This window comes from Cibotium barometz, chromosome 50 (assembly GCF_041138505.1).
Source record: "Cibotium barometz isolate CiBa-2024 chromosome 50, ASM4113850v1, whole genome shotgun sequence".
NCBI classification, from domain to species: domain Eukaryota; kingdom Viridiplantae; phylum Streptophyta; class Polypodiopsida; order Cyatheales; family Cibotiaceae; genus Cibotium; species Cibotium barometz.
In genome coordinates, this window is record NC_141095.1 from 39,779,985 (window position 1) to 39,801,079 (window position 21,095).

Here is a 21,095-nt window from a genome sequence, read left to right on the forward strand (position 1 = left end):
GGGTCTCTTACCCGTTTTTGGGTACTTCATTGCTCTGCAACTTTTCTCTTCCCTTCAAAAACTGCATTGAAGATCAAAACCGGTTGAGATGTATGGATTCCTGTCAATTTTGAGGATTGGGGGTGCTCGTCTAAAGGCAAGCCTGGTAGCATGGAATGGGTCCATCATCCTTCCATTCAAATTAAGCAATAAATAAAATGGGGGGTCACAAGGTGTGAGAGGTGGCAGGGGAAGAGGAAGAGGAAAGGGGAAGGGCTTCATAAAACACATCTCTACCTTCACCTTCTTAAATAAGATATAATTTTCTGTAGTCCATAAAAGTATCTTAACAAATATAAATAAGAGCCATTTCCTGTAATTCAGTATTGGCGTGTTGACAAATAAAAAAACGAGGAAAAGAGGGGTTGAGAAAAAAGCCCCAGCAACCCACAAAATTCCCAAGGAAGGGATATTTTGGACTGTGCAACTTGAAACCAAAGCAAAGGGAATAAAAGACCAGAAACAGACTTATTACACTTTCAACCCACCACTCTGGGTTGGAACAAATTGCTGATAACAGATGAAGCGAAGTAATTGGTGGAGAGATATGTCGAGGATTCAAAGCTGCGAGCCAAGGTGTGTATGACTGACATGGCAGACTCTTCCTCCTCCTCACCAAACCTGCCCTCTTTCAAGCATTTCTGCACTTGAAGAGTAAGGCTTTCTAGCATGGAGCTGGGATTGTATTGCATGCAGCCAAGAACATCTGACACCCTCTGGCCATCACTAATCTTTGTCACCTTCAGATTGACCATGCTCCCACCTCCACCACTCTGTAACACATGCACCACAGGAGGGGTGCCAAATAGATTGTGCATACCAGCCAATGCCTCTTGATAAGCACCCCCTAAAAACATGCCCATGTAGTATGGCTTGCCATCCTGTAGAGAGTGCACCCTCAAGTGATTCATCCTCTTCACCTTTGCATCACCCCCCACAAATGTCACAACCTTGCCATCGCTGTCGCATGTTAGATCTGATAATATTGCCCTCACTGTTGGCTCTTCCTCTAACCTGTGAAGAGGCACAATGGGAAACAACTGCCCAATTGCCCATGTATCTGGCATTGACTTGAAGATGGACAAATTGATGTGGTAGATTGCATTGTAGCTGCTGCTACTCTCCTGAACCTGCCCATCATAAGAAGAGAGATCAAATGACTTAGGAGAAAACGAGTCCGTTGCCATTACCATTTTGTGTTTCTTCTCTTCCACCAGTGGAGATACCACCTCGTATAAGCTGTTGATAGCGGCAAGCTGCGTCAAGCTCAGTCGGCCTTGCTTGAAGTACTCAATGCATTCCAGCTTCAGCTGCTTGGCACACTCTAGAGTCCTTTCGTAGTCGCCGACCCGTGTAAAATCAATCAAGCTTCTATGCAAACTGCTCAATTCTTCAGGCAGTGTTTCATCTACCTCAAGAGGCACCCCTTCATCTCTTGCTATTTTGCCACCTTTCTCATGGGCTGAGAGCACATCAAAGACCAGAACTGAATGGTGGGAAACCAAGGCTCTCCCACTCTCACTACACAATGTGGGTTGCTTCACACCCTTCATGACACATGCATTTTTCACAGCATGCACAACCTCCTTTGCATACTCTTCCATGGTATAGCCCACTGACATATCTGATTCTGCAGAGCTGGACCCATCATAGTTGATACCAAGGCCACCTCCTACGTCAATAAATTGCATGTTTGCTCCCATGAGAGCAAGTTCACAGTAGATGTGCGCAGCCTCACTGACACCGTCATTGAGGATGGCAAGAGAAGGTATCTGAGACCCAACGTGGAAATGCAGCAGTTGAAGGCAGTGAAGCTTGCCCGCTTTCCGAAGCTTCTGCAAAATTCCAACAATTTGAGAGCAAGAGAGCCCAAATTTTCCATTTTCGCCGGAGGTCTCTCCAAAGTGCCCAGCATGCTTGGTGTTAAGCTTAGCCCTAAGCCCAATTAAGGGTTCGATGCCGAGGTGCCGACTCATCTGCAGAACCACATCTAGCTCCTGTTCCTGTTCAAGCACAATCACACAATTCAACTGCAATTGTTTGGTCATCAAGGCCAGGCAGACATAATCAGCATCCTTGTAGCCATTACAGATAAGGAGAGCATCCAAGCTCCCTTTGCAGAGGGAAGCCATAGCTAGCAGAAGCTCCGGCTTGGACCCGGCTTCAAGCCCAAATCCATAAGGCTTGCCAAACTCGACAATGTTCTCTACTACAAAGCGGTCTTGGTTACACTTGACAGGGAAGACTCCTTGGAAACGGCCTTGGTAGTGATGAGCCCGAATGCCACAATCAAATGCGGATTGGAGCTTCTCTAATCTGTCCTTGAGCACATCAGGAAACCGCAGGATCAGAGGCGTGGGGAGGACGAGGTCTCCTAAAACCCTAGACTCGATGACCCTTTGGAGGGATTTCATAATGTCAATCTCTTCATGGGGTTTATTATTTCGTCCGGTGGGGCGGATTGCCATGTGACCCTGAGCGTTGATGAAGAAGTAGGGCGCGCCCCAGCCATCGATTTTGTAGAGAGAGGAGGACTTGCTTGCAGTCCAGGGCTTCTTGATGGGCTCAGGCAGAAGGGGCAAACTGTGGTGGTCTGTGTGGTGATTAGTAGTGTTGTTGCTCACGTCTACTAGGCATGCTAGGGGCGGCATCTCTTTCTGGGCTTGCGCAGGTAAATAATCCTGAAGAGAACGCTCTTGGCCAGGCGCCGAGGCCGGAGCCTCGGCTCACTCTCCACTGAAGCGATTTTCTACTACAAAATGGTAGTCGGAGTAAAACAAGACAGCCTTATGGATGGAGACGTTTGTGTTGTTCTGGGGAAAACCAGTAGCACAGGGTTAAGCCTAAGGTAGTGTTTTTGAGAGGGGCAAGAACCCAATCGCGAGTTTTCTATGTGCGAGAACCCACATGCAAAAAGCACGCAGCAAAAGCAAGCAAAACCCGACTGCAGGGTTTGGCGAAATTCAAATTCTCTTTATAGCAAAACCTGGAAAAAAACCAGCAAATCGCTCTCAAAAACCAAACCCAATTACAGAACCAAAACCGAAAAGCCAGTTGCAGATTAAGAAGCAGAAATTTGAAAACCAACTGCGAACTGCAGAGGCAAAAAGCAGGCAAGAAAGAAAGCAATGTAGGATAACAAAGCAGGTCAGCCTCTAGTCTTCAGGAAGGTGGAAGGGCAAGCTTGTCAAACAAAAATGGCGCTCGTTGGGAGCGCAACTAGATCGTGCGAAGGCGTTTGAGGGGGGTGGTCAGAGCGGGCTTTTTTTATAGGTGGGCAAAGAGGGGTCCGGCCAGCGGCGGCAGAACAAGCACACACACGCACACTCTAGAGCAGGGCAGCTGCCAGCCTAGCACTAGCACAGAAACGCACGCTTAAAATAAAACTCAGACTCTCCCTCTCCGTCTCTCGCTGTCACTCACTGCTACACGACAAGGCGTGGGAAGCCCCGCCGCTTACCGAACCGCCAAATTCCTACAGCTCTATCGCCGGACCTTTCTTGCCATCCTCGCCGCTAATCCAAGTTCTTTAACCTGTACAGGATAGGATAGGATGACCTAGTTCCCCTTCTCTCTCTTCGTCTCTCTCTCTCTCTCTCCGCTCGCCGGCTTGCACGTCTTGCCGACCGGACGCGACTCCCTCGACCTCGCCCTTTCACTTTTTCCGAAGCGCCCTTTACCATTTTTGGCTTCACCTAAAACAGGTGTATATTAATTTGCTAGAAAGGATGTCCTGCCATGTGGCACTTCCACAATACAAACGATGCTTGTTTTCCCACAAATTATTTTTCTCCTCCACAAACCTCCAATAAAGGTTCTCAACAATGAGTCCAAAATAGATGTTTAGCTTTCTTTCTCAACTCTATGTTTCTTCATGTACATAGTGAAGTCTTAAGATAATAGTTAGTTAACAACTTCCCTGTCTTTTTTTTTTTTGTGATAAACACCAGCTTCAAATGATGCACACACATTTTCTTCCAATCTTGTCAACCCTCAAACTACAAATGGCACTAGATGTCACCGCCTTTGAACAATTCCAAACTAGAGTTTGAGTAGTTCCACGTTATACAATGTTAGGCCTCCATGTGCCAATACTTTAAGAAGATCAAACATCTAGATCCACTCTTAAAATAATTCATATAATGTGTCCTAATCTATGTCACAACGACCCAACAGGAAGAGCAGCTTTCAAAGGTATAGAAGAAAACCACCAAAGCGGGACACGTCTCTTTTGGAACGATTCCACTTCCTTCCAAACTAGAGTTTAAATAGTTCCACATTACACAATGTTAGCCTCCGTGTGCCCAATACTTTAATCGTCTGACCATAGAAGACCAAACACCTAGATCTGCTCTTAAAACCATTCCTACAATATGTCCTAAATTTTGTCACAAGGACCCAACAGGAGAGGAGAAGCTTTCAAAGGTATAAAAGAAAACCACCGAAGCGGGATGCACCTCTTTTTTTGTACCATAGAGACACAAAACACCCAATAGCTTATGTTAAACATTTCAATTTACCCTATGCGCCTTTTTTTAAACCATTCAAGTGTTGTGTCCTCCTTTCTTTAAGTCATGTGCCTTCACTATTTATCTAATCAAAACACATCATATTTGTACCTTGTAGGATGCTACTAAATCATTACATGATTACAAGTTAAGTATTACCATTTTTGCAAAAAAAAAAAGACTTTGCCTTTAGGTTTTCATTTCAAGAATAGCATCAATGGCTCTAAATATAGTAAAATACATTAGTCACCTTTAAACAAATCCTTAAGTTTAAGAAATAAAAATGGACTTGATAAGCGTTTGAGTCAACGTACTGATCGATTTACTTTCTTTGTTCATAATTATAAGTCATACTTCTCCTTATGAACTAGACAACACACACACACACATTACACCTAGAAAGGAAGCTTCTAATTGCATTGAATCACTTAGCAAAAAAAGGGAGAAAACTTTTACAAAGTTAGATTTTCATAAAGACGAGGGACTAGTTTCTAATGAGGTAGGCTAAGAAAAGAAAAATAAGGTAAGGGGTGTGTGTGTGAGTGTGTGCATGCGTGTTTGTGCATGTGTGTGTGTGTGTGTGTGTGTGTGTGTGTGCATGCATGTTTGTGCATGTGTGTGTGTGTGTGTGTGTGTGTGTGTGTGTGTGTGTGTGTGCGCACACGCGCGCAGAGAGACACACACACACACACACACAGAGAGAGAGAGAGAGAGAGAGAGAGTAGTGATGCTTGTTGCAAGTTTTGAGTACTACAAGGATTTTAGATTGCTTTTTAAACCTTTCTTTTATAGCTTTGTTTGATTGCTTCTTTTACCTTAACCAGAGGATCCCTTATTTATTTTAAATATGTATTTTTAGCACATTTCAATTTTAACTATAATAAAAAAATCTTTCATAGCTCATATATAAACATCAATTAGGACCAAACTCTGTCTAAAATGTTCTTTGGCATGGTAGTAGTTAGAGGATTCATGATTTCCATATCTTTTACCTTAACAAGAGGATCCCTTATTTATTTTAAATATGTATTTTTAGCACATTTCAATTTTTACTATAATAAAAAAATCTTTCATAGCTTATATGTAAACATCAATTTTAGGACGACCAAACTCTGCAAAAAATGTTATTTGGGTGTGGTAGTAGTTAGAGGATTCATGATTTTCATATCTTCTACAATATCCACACCACTCATTTGCTCTTGCTCCTAGAACAGGACATTCATGAGTTATGTGGTTGCTTCTACAAGCAGCACACCACGTCATTTCTTGTCATAGCATTTGCTATGTCTTCCACACTCTTAAGCTCTTCGTCCTTCTTTGTATCTTGGCTTTTGATGTGCTAGACTCGGTTTTGGCCAATGGGTCTGACCTTAGACTATCTATAGATAGGATGCTCATAAAGTTATCATCAAATTCTATGGCATCCATGCAACACTTCACTCTTGGGCTCTTCATTCTTCTTTGAATCTTAGCTTTTGATGCTAGACTCAATGGGTGTGACCTTAGACTATCTACATAGATAAGATTCTCATAAAGCTATGATCAAATTCTATGGCATCCATGCAACACTCCACTAGCGTTCGCGATGCCTCTTGGCATATAATGCATCATTCTTAATCTTTCCAAGAACAATGAGATCAACCTAGTTTGGATTAGTTTTCTCCTAAGCAAGACTACTTTAACTTATTACATAGGGTTGATGTTTTAGTCATTAGTACTTTCTAAAGAAACATAAACTTCTTTGTATACACCACATTTTCCCACACTTGGAAAAACATGAAACTCCTAAGCAAGAATACTTTAACCTATTACATAGGGTTGATGTTTTGGTCATTAGTACTTTCTCTTAAAGAAACATAAACTTATTTATATATGCCACATTTTCCCACACTTGGAAAAACATGGAACTCATAAAAAGTATTTGCCTTGAGTGTTTCATTTCAATATTGTAAGGTTCCCCCCTTCTAAAATAGGGGAAACACTTAAGATAGTCCACTAAGTCTTAACTTGGAGAAAATTCCCTATCGACACTTTGACCATGTAGAGATTCAAGGATACGATTCATAGGTAAGACCTAGTCCTATCCCGCAGGGGGAGCGTGATCTTCTAAAAATCAAATCACCCATAGGGTAATTGATCATAAATTGGGCAACTACTAGACTTGATTTCTAGAGGCAACGCTTTTTTCCTCATCCATGCAAGGCACAGCCCGCTGGCCTAGTCTTCTAGAATAAAGTTGCCCAAGAACCTATTTATCTAGTGTAGGGTTGTCACTTAATCTGTTGGAAAGCTACCCGACTAATCGGGTCCACCCGTCCGTAGGATGGTGCCGTCGGGGCATTCCATCCTCCCACTTTCCACCCTACTCACGCGTCAATTTGTTTTCTAATTAATCCTACCACATTGTTTGACATAAATAAACATGTTCCTTAATTAAGACCCTTTTCACAAGGTTTGTTAAACCAGTCTTTTTCCACAATACAATAATGCCAAAGACAAGATATATAAAAAAAGTTTATACATGAATCAATTCCATACAACCCAAACCGGCTCTCTTATTCTTTTCCTTTATACTATCGATGATCTAGAATTTCACCTTCCAGCCTCTACATGCTAGGCAAAACCCTACGGGACCATACACCTCATCGTCTCGCCGGCGAGGACTCAAGCCGGCCTGTCGCCCTCTTAGGCTCCATCGCTCGATCCTCCCGCCCCCCTAAGAGGGATGTTTGTACACTAGGGTGGGCTTATTCACCGCACTAGCCTAGGCCCTCAGAACTAGACACCATCATAATATCTCGCCTCAATCGGCGAACCTTATTCTCCCAATGGTATGAGGGATACCTTGGGCCATTCCTCCCGGGCTTTGCTAACGCCGTCGCCCGGCTACACAAGCACGGAACGGAGTTAGCGTCGAAGCTAGGAAAAGCTTGCACTCTTTAAAGATAACAATTTCAATACAATTCATTGAATATAGCATCACTCCATTCGTAACTTCATACAATTTTTATGTCATTATTTTAAAAGGAAAAGATACACATTTATTAACACTAATATTAAAAAAAAACTCTTCTTTAAAAGATAACCAAGCTGACTTGGCCATCATTTCCTTGAGGAGCTTGTAAAGGGAGGGTTGGAGCCGCATCGAGAGCATCTTCTCTAATCTCGTTGTTGCGCGCTCCTTCTAAGGTAATATTCTAACGTTTTTGGAAAGGGGCCATCTTGGACATCGTCTTGTAGGGCTCGCTGTCGCGAACGAAACGCTCTAGTCAGATCTCAATTCAGAGATCGTTTGCTCACCGTATGAGCAAAAGACCACAGCGCATGAACCCTCTCTTAAGACTAAAACCTCTTACTAAAGTCCACGCAAATGGGGGGGGAATTGTGAGATGTCCTTAACACAAAAACGTTTTGTTGAAGGGGAGAAGGCTGTTGTAAGTGTCCTCACATGGGGGGGTGGGGGAGAAGAGTTAAGGACACTGCCTCTCCTAGTAAGAGGGGGATAGAGGAAAACTGCCTTATCTGAAAAGTGGCAAATGAGGGGGTGTGGAGAGGGGTGACTATAAGGGACAGTTGTACTACAGCAAGTACACTGCACAGGATGGACGGCAGTACGGACGGCGGCACAACAGAGCATAAGCTACGCAGAAATGTGTGTTGCCCATGGAACACCCCGGCGGGGGTTTATATAACTGTGGGGTACGGGTATGGGCCCTCTGCAAAGAAAGGACGAAAGGACGGTGCACCAGCAAAGGCTGTAGATCAGTGGCCTGCATGGCTCTGGGGAAAAGGCACGCTGCAGGGAAAGGAGTGGTACGCATGTACCTTATTTGGTCATGGGCAGCAGGGTGTCCACGTAGCGGTACGTGTGGACCACACAGTGCGGTCGTCCTTTGGTTCTTGTGCGGCCATCGTACGGGCACCCTGGTAAGTGTGTACGGTCCAAATTTTGGGACGGGATCCTCAAATTTGGGACGTCAGCCTCGATTTGCGTGCCGTCGGACTGCCCCGGGAGTGATTTTTTTTTTGTCCGAGATGTTCTCCTAGTCATTGGGGTGCAGACCGTTCGTCAATCGGACGCCCAATCGTGCATTTATTAAGGTTTAAAGGTCGTCGCTTTTTAACTAAAAATGACTAAAATTTGCGTATAACCTTGATCCGTTGTCCGTTTTGGATGCTATAAAATCCTATATTAGGGTAAAATCACGCGCAGATTTTGAATTTGGACTGAGAATTTGAAGATTCTAAGTAGAAATGACTCATTTAATAAAATCATTGATTTTTATACCATAAAAACTCATAAATTCATCTATTACATGGACATTTCGTTATTAGTGAAGATGGGTATGTTACATCCTTCCCCCCTTAAACAAATCGAGATGTCCTCATCTCGTCATGAATCGGGGATAATCCTTTAAGAGTGTAGCTTCATCTTCCCAAGTTGCATCCTCTTCAGGGTAATCTTTCCACTGTACTAGATGTTCTACAAGAGTTCTATTTCGGAGTTGCCTTTCCCTAGAATCTATGATGCTACTGGGCTGTAATTCAAGGACTCCTTGAGTAGGGATTACAACTTGTTCATCATCAAGAATATGATCGAGACTGGGTACATAAGGTTTTAACAAACTTACATGAAATACATTGTGGACTTTGATATGGGCTGGGAGTTGGAGTTTATAGGCACTTTTACCTAGACACTTGGTAACTGTATAGGGACCACAGTACCTAGGGCTGAGCTTCTTATATTTCCCAAGTGATAGAGAACTTCGTTTGGGTCGCACTCGTAGAAGAACTTTGTCTCCTTCCTTGAAGATCCTTTCAGACCTCTTGGTATCAGCATAATGCTTTTGTCGATCTTGGACAGCTTTAATATCCTTCCTTGAAGATCCTTTCAGACCTTTTGGTGTCAGCATAATGCTTTTGTTGATCTTGGGCGCAGCTTTAATATCCTTTTGGATTGCCTTGGTTTGTTCCTCCATCTCTTCGAGCATTTTCCTAGATGCCTCAACTCTTATGGTCGGATTAGAGAAATTTAGAGGAGACAAGCATTCTTGCCCATAGAGTGCTTTGAATGGTGACATTCCTATGCTTTGATGATAAGATGCATTGTAGGCAAATTCTACCAGAGGAAGGTATTGAATCCACCTTCTTGGTTCCCGTCCACAATATGCTCTAAGAATGTCTTCAATTACTTGATTGACTCTCTCAATCTGGTCATCGGTATCTGGATGATAAGCTGTACTAAAGCAAAGTTGAGTTCCTAGGGCTTGAAATAAGGATTGCCAGAACTTTGAAGTGAAGTCAAAATCGCGGTCACTTACTATCCTTTTTGGGAGACCATGAAGTTTGAGGACTTCCTTGATGAATACTCGAGCAACATCAGAAGCTTTGAAGGTCTTCTTTGCTGGTATAAGGTGAGCTACTTTGGTAAGTAAGTCCACTACTACCAGAATGGAGTCATATCCTCCTTGAACAGTGGGGAGACTTGTGACAAAATCCATACTAATGCACTCCCACTTCATTTGGGGAATATCCAAGGGTTGAAGTTTCCCAGTCATCTTGACCCTTTCACCTTTGATCCTTTGGCATGAGAGACATTGCTTCAAGTACCGAAGGACATCATTTTTCAAGCCTGCCCCCAATGAAAGCTCCTTCTTACAGCATTTAATGTTTTTGCATAGCCTGGGTGTCCTGCAGAGCAGGACTATCACATGAGCTTCATGGAGGATTAGTTTCTTTAAAGCAGGATCCTTAGGGATACATAGCCTGTGATTGAAGTAGAGGCTTCTTTCATGGAGTGGAGTATCCCTTGATTAGATTCTTCTCTTTCTCTGAATTTTTCCCTTCTTCTACTAACTTCATCATCTTCTGATATTCTGGATCATGAGATGAGACTTCTTCCACCTTGACCAGTATGGGATTATTTGGCATTTAAATTGCACTTAAGAAAGATTTGCCGCTAAGTGCATCTACTACCACATTGTCTTTCCCAGGGTGAAATTTGATGTCGAAGTCATATTCTTGTAGAATTTCAATCCATCTCCTTTGCCGCATATTAAGGTTAGGTTGGGTGAAGATCCACTTCAGACTTTTGTGGTCAGTTTACAAGCTGGAATTTGCCCCCCCAAGAGATAATGTCTCCATAATTTGAGGCAATGAACAACTGCTAAGAGCTCCAAATCATGGGTGGCATAATTTGCTTCATATTTCTTCAGCTTGTGGGAAGTATAAGCGATTGGTCTTCCTTCTTGGCCTAAGACACCACCAAGTGCTAAACTACTGGCATCAGTAATAACCACTTCAAATTCCTTGGTGAAATCAAGAAGTTTCAGGACTGGGGCAGAAGTAATAATGACCTTGAGCTAATCAAAACTGTCTTGATGGATTGGCAGCCACACTATTTTGCAATCCTTCTTAAGAAGATCCGTCAAAGGTGCAGCTACCAAGGCCTTCTTAAGAAGATCCGTCAAAGGTGCAGCTACCAAGGCCTTCTTAAGAAGATCCGTCTCAAAGGTGCAGCTACCAAGGCATAATCTTTGATAAAAATCCTATTCCATCCCGTGATTCCCAAAAACCCACGAACTTCACGAACTGATTTAGGGGGTGGCCACTCCAGAATATCTTTGACCTTGGCGGGGTTTATTGAAATGCCATCTTTGGAGACGATGAACCCAAGATACTCAATTTGATGAGTAAAGAAGGTACATTTGCTCTTCTTGGCATAGAGTTTGTGTTTGCGCAACAATTGCAGAACTCTACGCATATGCTCCTCATGCTCTTCCATTGATTTGGAGTAGATTAAGATATCATAAAAAAAAACAAGCACAAATTCATCCAAGTAATACGGACGGAATATATCTTTGCATTAGGCGATTGAAGGTTGCAGGAGCATTGGTTAACTCGAATGACATTACAGTAAACTCATAGTGGCCATAACGAGTATTGAAGGCTGTCTTGGCTGTTGGGGTTTCTTGTAGGGTTGATCTTTAGGATTTGCCTCAGGGTAAGATCTCTTTTGAGGCTTAGGTTTGTCTCAGTCCTCAATTCTTTCACAAGGGGATTTGCTCGTATGAGAACATCCTGTAATGTGCTTGGCCTCATTGCTTCAAGGCGGGAATCTAAGGGTTCATTTGACCCTTGGCAGAAACGAGCGACTTGCTGGGAAGTAGTCATAGTTAGGACATACTTCCGAAGAGTGATAAATTTGGAATATTAGTCCTTATTAAGAGTTAAGCTGCACTGCCTAAGACTAAAAAACTCATTCATCTTTATGGATTCATGGGATGGGGGAAGATATCTTTCCTTCACAGCCTGCTTGATGTCTTTCCATGTTTGAGAATGCTCGGTGACTCCCTTGTCACGCCACCACTGTTTCCACCAGAGTTTAGCATCTCTGATGAGGCGAAACCGTGCAAGCATAGACTGATTTGCTACTCCAGTACCGGTAGAGAAATAATCATTCATCGCTTCAATCCAAACTTCAGCATCCTTCTCAATCTTTGAACCTTCTCCTTTAAAGGAGGGAGGTTACATTTGCTTGAGCAAGAGCTTCTTCTCCTGGATATCAGTGTAAAGCGCATTGGGAAGTGGAGGGTGATCGTCTTGGCCATCATTGTAAAAACAATTTTAAGATTACAAGATTCATACTTACACAACACTTATTTTGGAGAGTAAAACATTGAAATCATTTTATTTCCAAATATTTACAAGGACGAGTTTTATTACAAAGATCTGAGACTAATATAATTAGTCTTATTTGCCATCAAGGGAAATTCCTAAGCTTGACTATGACATAAGGATAGAGCGGTCCACATAGGTGAAATATGAGGGTTCCGCTGTAGTTTCTAAGACTCTAAAAACTGATAGTAAGGGTGGTAGACTCTGGATTGGGGTAGGTCCCAACACAGCTACTCTGTCACAGCAGGTAAGACCTGCATCGCTTGGTCATACACCCAGCGATCCTGAGGTATGTGAATCCTATCTATAGTCACAGAGGTGTTGGCCCTAGGGGTACCGATGAACCAAAATAAACGGATCATCTTCAAGACTCTAAAAACTGATAGTAAGGGTGGTAGACTCTGGATTGGGGTAGGTCCCAACACAGCTACTCTGTCACAGCAGGTAAGACCTGCATCGCTTGGTCATACACCCAGCGATCCTGAGGTATGTGAATCCTATCTATAGTCACAGAGGTGTTGGCCCTAGGGGTACCGATGAACCAAAATAAACGGATCATCTTCAACTTTTCAATCCAACGAATCCGCTTTAGGTCGGTGGTAAGGTTCCCAATTTGATCTGCTCAGATGAAGAAATATCTCGACCCACGACTCCAAAAATCTCTACCCCATCCTCTTTCAATACGAGAGAAATGAGGCAAGGACATCTTCTCTAGTATCTGCACCATGGTGTCACAGAACTTGAAATTTGAGGAGTGACTAGCAGTCTCGAAGATGCATTGGAAAACTAGAAACTTCGAGTAGGCATCTTCCTCTTCCTACAATCATTCAAACATCAATTCAACTTGTTTTTTTTAATAGGATGTTTTTATTAATTAGCATTATGTTAGGTAAAACATACATTCCAAAACAGTCCTTGAATGGCAAATCCTAGGAGCTAAGATCGGCTCTGATACCAATTGTAAGGTTCCCCCCTTCTAAAATAGGGAAAACACTTAAGATAGTCCACTAAGTCTTAACTTGGAGAAAATTCCCTATTTATCGACACCTTGACCATGTAGAGATTCAAGGATACGATTTATAGGTAAGACATAGTCCTATCCCGCAGGAGGAGCGTGATCCTCTAAAAATCAAATCACCCATAGGGTAATTGATTATAAATCACTAGACTTGATTTCTAGAGGCAACGCTTTTTTCCTCATCCATGCAAGGCACAGCTGCCGGCTGGCCTAGTCTTCTAGAATAGAGTTGCCCAAGAACCTATTTATCTAGCGTAGGGCTTTCACTTAATCTGTTGAAAAGCTACCCGACTAATCGGGTCCACCCGTTTGTAGGATGGTGCCATCGGGGCATTCCATCCTCCCACTTTCCACCCTACTCACGCATCAATTTGTTTTCTAATTAATCCTACCACACTGTTTGACATAAATAAACATGTTCCTTAATTAAGGCCCTTTTCACAAGGTTTGTTAAAACAATCTTTTTCCACAATACAATAATGCCAAAGACAAGATATATAAAAAAAGTTTATACATGAATCAGTTCCATGCAAGCCAAACCGGCTCTCTTATTCTTTTCCTTTATACTGCCGATGATCTAGAATTCCGCCTTCCAGCCTCTACATGCTGGGCAAAACCCTACGGGACCATACATCTCATCGTCGGCCGCTAGCGAGACGAGGACTCAAGCTGGCCTGTCACCCTCTCAGGCTCCATCGCTCGATCCTCCCGCCCCTCAGAGGGATGTCTGCACACTAGGGTGGGCTTATTCACCGCACTAGCCTGGGCACTCAGAACTAGACAGCATCATAACCTCTCACCTCAATCGGTGAACCTTATTCTCCCAATGGTATGAGGGATACCTTGGGCCATTCCTGGGCTTTGCTAATGACGCCGCCCGACTACATAAGCACGGAACGGAGTTAGCGTCGAAGCCAGGAAAAACTTGCACTCTTTAAAGATAACAATTTCAATACAATTCATTGAATACAGCATCACTCAATTCGTAACTTCATACAAAAGATACACATTGAATACAGCATCACTCAATTCATTGAATACAGCATCACTCAATTCGTAACTTCATACAAAAGATACACATTTATTAACACTAATATTAAAAAAAAAACTCTTCTTTAAAAGAAAACCAAGCTGACCTGGCCATCATTTCCTTCAGGAGCTTGTAAAGGGAGGGTTGGAGCCGCATCGGGAGCATCTTCTCTAATCTCGTTGTTGCGCGCTCCTCTCCCGAGGCAATATTCTGACGTTTTTGGGAAGGGGCCATCTTGGACGTCGTCTTGTAGGGCTCGCTGTCACGGTCGAAATGCTCTAGTCAGATCTCAATTCTGAGATCGTTTGCTCACCGTATGAGCAAAAGACCACAGCACATGAACCCTATCTTAAGACTAAAACCTCTTACTAAAGTCCACGCAAATGGAGGGGGGGGGATTGCGAGATGTCCTTAACACAAAAACGTTTTATTGAAGGGGAGAAGGCTGCTGTAAGTGTCTTCATATTGGGGGGGGTGTGCGGGAGAAGAGTTAAGGACACTGCCTCCTAGCAAGAGAGGGATAGAGGAAAATTGCCTTATCTGAAAAGGGGCAAATGAGGGGGTGTGGAGAGGGGTGGTTGTAAGGGGCGGATGTACTACAGTTGGTACACTGCATAGGGACGGACGACGGTATGGACGGTGGCACAACAGAGCATAAGCTACGCAAAAATGTGTGTTGCCCATGGAGCACCCCGCGGGTCTATATAACTGTGGGGTACGGGTATGGGCGCTCTGCAAAGCAAGGACGAAAGGACGGTGCACCAGCAAAGGCTGTAGATCAGTGGCCTGCATGGCTCTAGGGGAAAGGTACGGTGCAGGGAAAGGAGTGGTACGCATGTACCTTATCTGGTCAGGGCAGCAGGGTGTCCACGTAGCGGTACGTGTGGACCACACAGTGGGCGGTCGTCCTTTGGTTCTTGTGCGGCCATCGTACGGGCACCTTGGTAAGTGTGTACGGTCCAAATTTTGGGGCGGGGTCCTCAAATTTGGGGCATCAGCCTCGATTTGCGTGCGGGACTGCCCCGGGGGCGAATTCTTTTTTTTGTCCGAGATATTCTCCTAGTCATTGGGGTGCAGACCGTTCGTCAATCGGATGCCCAGTCATGCATTTATTAAGGTTTAAAGGTCGTCGCTTTTTAACTAAAAATGACTAAAATTTGTGTATAACCTTGATCCGGTGTCCATTTTGGATGCTATAAAATCCTATATTAGGGTAAAATCACGTGCAAATTTTAAATTTGGGCTCAAAATTTGAAGATTCTAAGTAGAAATGACTCATTTAATAAAATCATTGATTTTTATACCATAAAAACTCATAAATTTATCTATTACATAGACATTTCTTTATTAGTGAAGATGGGTATGTTACATCCTTCCCCCCTTAAACAAATCGAGATGTCCTTATCTCGTCATGGATCGGGGATAATCCTTTAAGAGTGTAGCTTTATCTTCCCAAGTTGCATCCTCTTTAGGATAATCTTTCCACTGTACTAGATGTTCTACAAGAGTTCTATTTCGAAGTTGCCTTTCCCTAGAATCTATGATGCTACTGGGCTGTAATTCAAGGACTCCTTGAGTAGGGATTACAACTTGTTCATCATCAAGAATATGATCGAGACTGGGTACATAAGGTTTTAACAAACTTACATGAAATACATTGTGGACTTTGATATGGGCTGGGAGTTGGAGTTTATAGGCACTTTTACCTAGACACTTATACCTAGACACTTGGTAACTGTATAGGGAGGACCACAATACCTAGGGCTGAGCTTCTTATATTTCCCAAGTGATAGAGAACTTCGTTTGGGTTGCACTCGTAGAAGAACTTTGTCTCCTTCCTTGAAGATCCTTTCAGACCTCTTGGTGTCAGCATAATGCTTTTGTCGATCTTGGGCAGCTTTAATATCCTTTTGGATTGCCTTGGTTTGTTCCTCCATCTGTTCGAGCATTTTCCTGGATGCCTCAACTCTTATGGTCGGATCAGAGAAATTCAGAGGAGACAAGCATTCTTGCCCATAGAGTGCTTTGAATGGTGACATTCCTATGCTCTGATGATAAGATGCATTGTAGGCAAATTCTACCACAGGAAGGTATTGAATCCACCTTCTTGGTTCCCGTCCATAATATGCTCTAAGAATGTCTTCAATTACTTGATTGACTCTCTCAATCTGGCCATCGGTATCTGGATGATAAGCTGTACTAAAGCAAAGTTGAGTTCCTAGGTTTTGAAAGCCACTAAACTCTTCATCAACAAGAGAATGCCCTGAAGAAATATCAGGCATACCAAGGGGCTCAATCACTTTCTCTTTGCCCTTATGTGTGCACCAACTACATTTCCAGGATTGGTATTATGACGCAGCTTGCCACTCCATGGTCTATTAATAGAGTCATTGGATGAGAACTCTCCTGGTCCACTCAATGTTTATGATTGTTGATTTGCATTATTTGCAACCATGTTTTCGCTTACATCAGTCTCAATAACATCTTTTTCAGTAGCATACTAGTTACTCATCTCATCGAATACAACATCCCTGCTTACCCTTAATTCACGTGTAGCAGGATTATAGTATCTATATCCCTTTTGCTCAAGGAAATGCCCAATAAACACACATTTTTTTTGCCTTTAGATCTAGCTTAGTACGTAACTCATCTGGCACATGCACATATGCAATACATTCAAAAACTTTCAAGTGAGACAAATCAGGTTTCTTGTTGCCAATAAACTTCTCCTCTGGCATTACATCATGTATGACTGTAGTAGGAGTCATGTTCATGATATAAACTGCTATAGACACAATCTCAACCCAATAGCTATGTGGCATATTCTTCTCTGTCATCAATGCTTATGCTATCTCTGCAATGTGCTTGTTTTTTTGCTCAGTAACTCCATTTTGCTATGGAGTGTATCGACATGTAAACTGTCTCTGAATGCCATTATTTTGCAAGAATTCAGAGAACTCATTGGAGAAGTATTCTCTCCCTCCATCAGACCTTAGGCACTTCACATGCTTTCCTGTCTATTTTTCAACCCCCATCACTCTGTAAATTGTCTCTGAATGCCATTGTTTTGCAAGAATTCTGAGAACTCATTGGAGAAGTATTCTCCCCCCTCCATCTGACCTTAGGCACTTCACATGCTTTCCTGTCTATTTTTCAACCCCCATCACTCTGAAATTCTAAAAATGAGTGAAACTTCACTCTTATACTTCATGAAATACACCCACACTTTCCTCGTATGGTCATCTATGAGTGTTACGTAGTACCTATAGCCACCCATAGACATAGTCTTCGCAAGTCCCCATACATCTGAATGCACAACATCTAGTACATTCCTGCTCACATTTATGTCATGTGGAAATACATGCTTTGTTTGCTTTCCAAATTGACATCCTTCACATACTTTCTGTATACCTTCAACTTTAAACTTAGGCAGTCCTATCACAATTTCTTTAGCGTACATAGATTTTATTCTTTGCACATTTACATGCCCAATTATGCCAAATGCCTGTATCTACAACAACTCCTGAACCATTTGTAAACATTGTAGCACTCACTTCAGGGATATTTACATGCAATGTAAATATTCTGCCCACTTTGTTGCCTTTTGCAACCAACCTGCACTTATCTTTAAAGTCTTTTACGTAATAGCCACCATCAGGGTTGAACCAGACCTGCAAACCCTGCTCAATCAAATGGCCAACAGAAACCAAATTCTTTGTAATGTTCGGAACATGAAGTACATCTACAAGGTACTTCGCCTTACCATCCTGCATAGACAATGGCACATCTCCAACATGGGCAATTGGATGAGCAGTGTCATCCCCTATTTCAACAAAACTTGGTCTTTCAAGACTCTTCATTTCCTTGAACCACTTACCACCATGACTTGTCATGTGGTTTGAAGCACCTAAATCAACATACCATACATCATCCTTACATGCTGCTACATCATTTCTAAACACATCATTAACTACATGTTGCATAACAAAAACCTCTTATTATCCTCATTATTTTTGCTAGAGGACGCATAGTTATTTTGCTGCACTTTTCCATTTTGCATGTCACTATGCTTCTTATAGAAATCTTCTTGCACATGTCTAGGCTTACCACAGTAAAAATAGCCTCATGTATCATTATGCTACCTTTGCTAATTACCATGACCTCATTGACTCCCCTTGCCTCTAAACTGGCCTCTTCCACCTATGTGTTGCTGTTACAAATCCTGGGACTGTGGCTACTGCTGATCATAATTTTGATTACCTATTCGGCCACCACTTTGGCCATGTCCACAACTTCTACCTTGTCCTCTACCTACACTTGTGTAGAAGGCCTGCTGCTTTGAACTGTTTTTGTTTTGTGAAGACTTGATCTTCACCCAAATTCTTCTCTTCAATGATCAACATTGACACTAAATCTGTGAAGTTGGGAATGTTCTCTCAAGTCTGAAACGTCTTAAATGCCTTATATTATGGCCTGAGACCATGTAGACACACTTCCACCTTATCTCATCATCATCAACAACAGAAACACCAATTGATGCAATAATGTGATATTATGAATTGGTTGTTGAATTTGACATGAAGCATAGTTACGATGAATAAATTTTTCAGCATCCGCATGCATGGTAGGCCACCATTGCCCATCCTGAGTTATACCTCGCACACAAGTAGTAGCTGATGCATGGATTCCACCAATACCCTCATGGGCCCAATCCAAGATCTCCTCATATTGGTCAGGGTTAGGTATAAGCCGCAACACTCCATCATTACCCTGACGATATAATCTCCCTGAGATTAACTTGAATGGTCGCCTCCCATAGGTCCACATTAGGACCCGCTAGTTGTATCTGCCCACTTGTCAAAATTTCTAAGATGGGTTCAGACCATTTAGGAGCTGTCTCTACAAGGAAAAGTGTTGAATCTAACATATCATCATCCACACCCACAGGAGCTTCTCCAGAGGTGATTCGAGACAAATGATCTGCCCTAAGATGAGTTGTTCCTTTTCGGATAGCCACTTCAAAATCAAACTCAAGAAGGATGGCAAACCACCTCACAATCCTTCCAATTGCAGAAGGCTTATTCACCAAATATAGCAGTGCTTGTGGGTCCACAAAAAATATAAATTTGTTTTGCCAAAAGGTAATGGCGAAACTTTTTCACTGCATATATCATGGAAAAACCTTCTCTTTTTGCTGTGGTATAATTCTTCTCAGCATTGTTCAACTGTCGACTAGCATATGAGATTGGGAAATCCTTATTATGTTCTCCCGATTGAGCCAAAATACATCCAATTGCAAAGTTTGAAGCATCAATATGGACATGAAAGATTTGGTTCCAATCTGGTGCCCGTAAGATGGGTGCAGACACTAAGGCTTGCTTCAACTTTTCAAAGGATTCCTCACACTCGTCAGTCTAATTAAACTTTACAAGAAGAGCATATAATGGTCTGGCTAGGACAGCGTACATGTAGATGAATCGACGATAATAATAGCCACAATGTCCCATGAATATTTTTACCCTTTTAGGGTTGATAGGCCGAGGTAATGAGACAATGACATCAATTTTATCCATATCTGTTGAAATCCCATTGCGAGAAACAATATGGCCCAAAATTTTTCCGTCTTACCATGAATTTGCACTTGTCAGGATTCAAGCATATACGATAAACTTGACACTTTTGAAACACAAGTCTGAGGTGTTCTATATGATCATCACGCTCTTGTGAGTGAACACGTAAATCATCCATGAAGATCTCAAGAAATAGCCTAAGGTACTCCTTGAATACATGACTCATTAACTACTGAAAGGTTGCTGGTGCATTTGTTAGACCAAATGGCATAACTCGATAGGCAAAGATGCCATCTTCAGTAGCAAAGGCTGTCTTGTGTTGATCCTTTGGATCAATTGACACTTGATTGTAATTGGAGAATCCATCCAAGAAACTATATGCCTTTTTCCCTGCAACTCGTTCCAAGACATGATCCGTGAGATTGGAAGTGGGTAATGATCACGTACAGTAGCTGCATTTACCTTTTTGAGGTTTACACATACTCGAAGTTTTCCATTTTTCTTGGGCACCACTACAATAGGGGAGACCCATTCAGTGTGTTCAGTCTCATAGATAAATTTTACCTCTAAGAGCTTGTCTATTTCTTCTTTGATCTTTCGTACAAAATTCTCATTGTAAGTATAAGGACGTTGCTTGGAAGGCTTTGCATCCTCTCGCAATGGAATTGTATGCTGACATATGCTTGGATCAACTCCTTTGAGGTCTTTATAACTCCAAGCAAAAACATCACGATACTGCTTTATTGTTTGAATTAATAACTTCTCCTCATCTAAGAATAAGTATGTGGCAATCCACACATAGCGAGGCTATTCTCCTGGCTTAGCGATATCAAAATTTTTTTGCATCTTCTGGACCATCATATGAAACCCTTGGCATGCTTGGCTTTTGTCGCATGGGCTGTTGAAGAACAATCTTCCGATCTTGAAGAGTGTACTGTGTGAAGTTGGGGGGAACATTGAGACCTTGTTCTTGTCCACTTGAGTCATCACTAATTGAAGACCATGCGGTTTTGAGCTCTTTTTTGCAATCTTGCATCAGAGTTTTTTGTTCAACCGTTATCTTTGCACTTCCGACACTCTCTTTTGAATCGGTTTGAGAGTTGAGTTTTTGTTTTGGTCTCTTTGTTTTTTTTGCGATTTTTGTTAACAATTTTTAGCTTTTCTCCTGGTTGGAATCCATCTGATCGTTTTACTTGGTCTTTGATACTATCTTGTGCTTGGACATAGTATAGATATCCATTCTTTCCTGAGAA

The 21,095-nt window shown here is 42.4% G+C and overlaps 1 protein-coding gene across 1 annotated transcript; it reads right to left on the reverse strand.

Moving 5' to 3' along the window:
* Positions 1-301: 301 nt before the first annotated feature.
* Positions 302-3,644, reverse strand: LOC147610106 (arginine decarboxylase-like). The gene is made up of 2 exons (XM_086787084.1): positions 1,269-3,644; positions 302-1,169 (listed from the first exon to the last, which is right to left on the reverse strand). The coding sequence occupies exons 1-2, from the start codon at positions 2,688-2,690 to the stop codon at positions 519-521; spliced, it is 2,073 nt and encodes a 690-aa protein (XP_086643210.1). The 5' UTR covers positions 2,691-3,644; the 3' UTR covers positions 302-518.
* Positions 3,645-21,095: the final 17,451 nt, after the last annotated feature.

Excerpts from the sequence above, each read along its gene's own strand:
- LOC147610106 (XM_086787084.1), bottom strand. The coding sequence starts at position 2,690 with ATGCCGCCCCTAGCATGCCTAGTAGACGTGAGCAACAACACTACTAAT. Across the intron at positions 1,170-1,268 it reads CTATCAACAGCTTATACGAG|GTTCAGGAGAGTAGCAGCAG; the intron begins GTGGTATCTCCA and ends TATGATGGGCAG.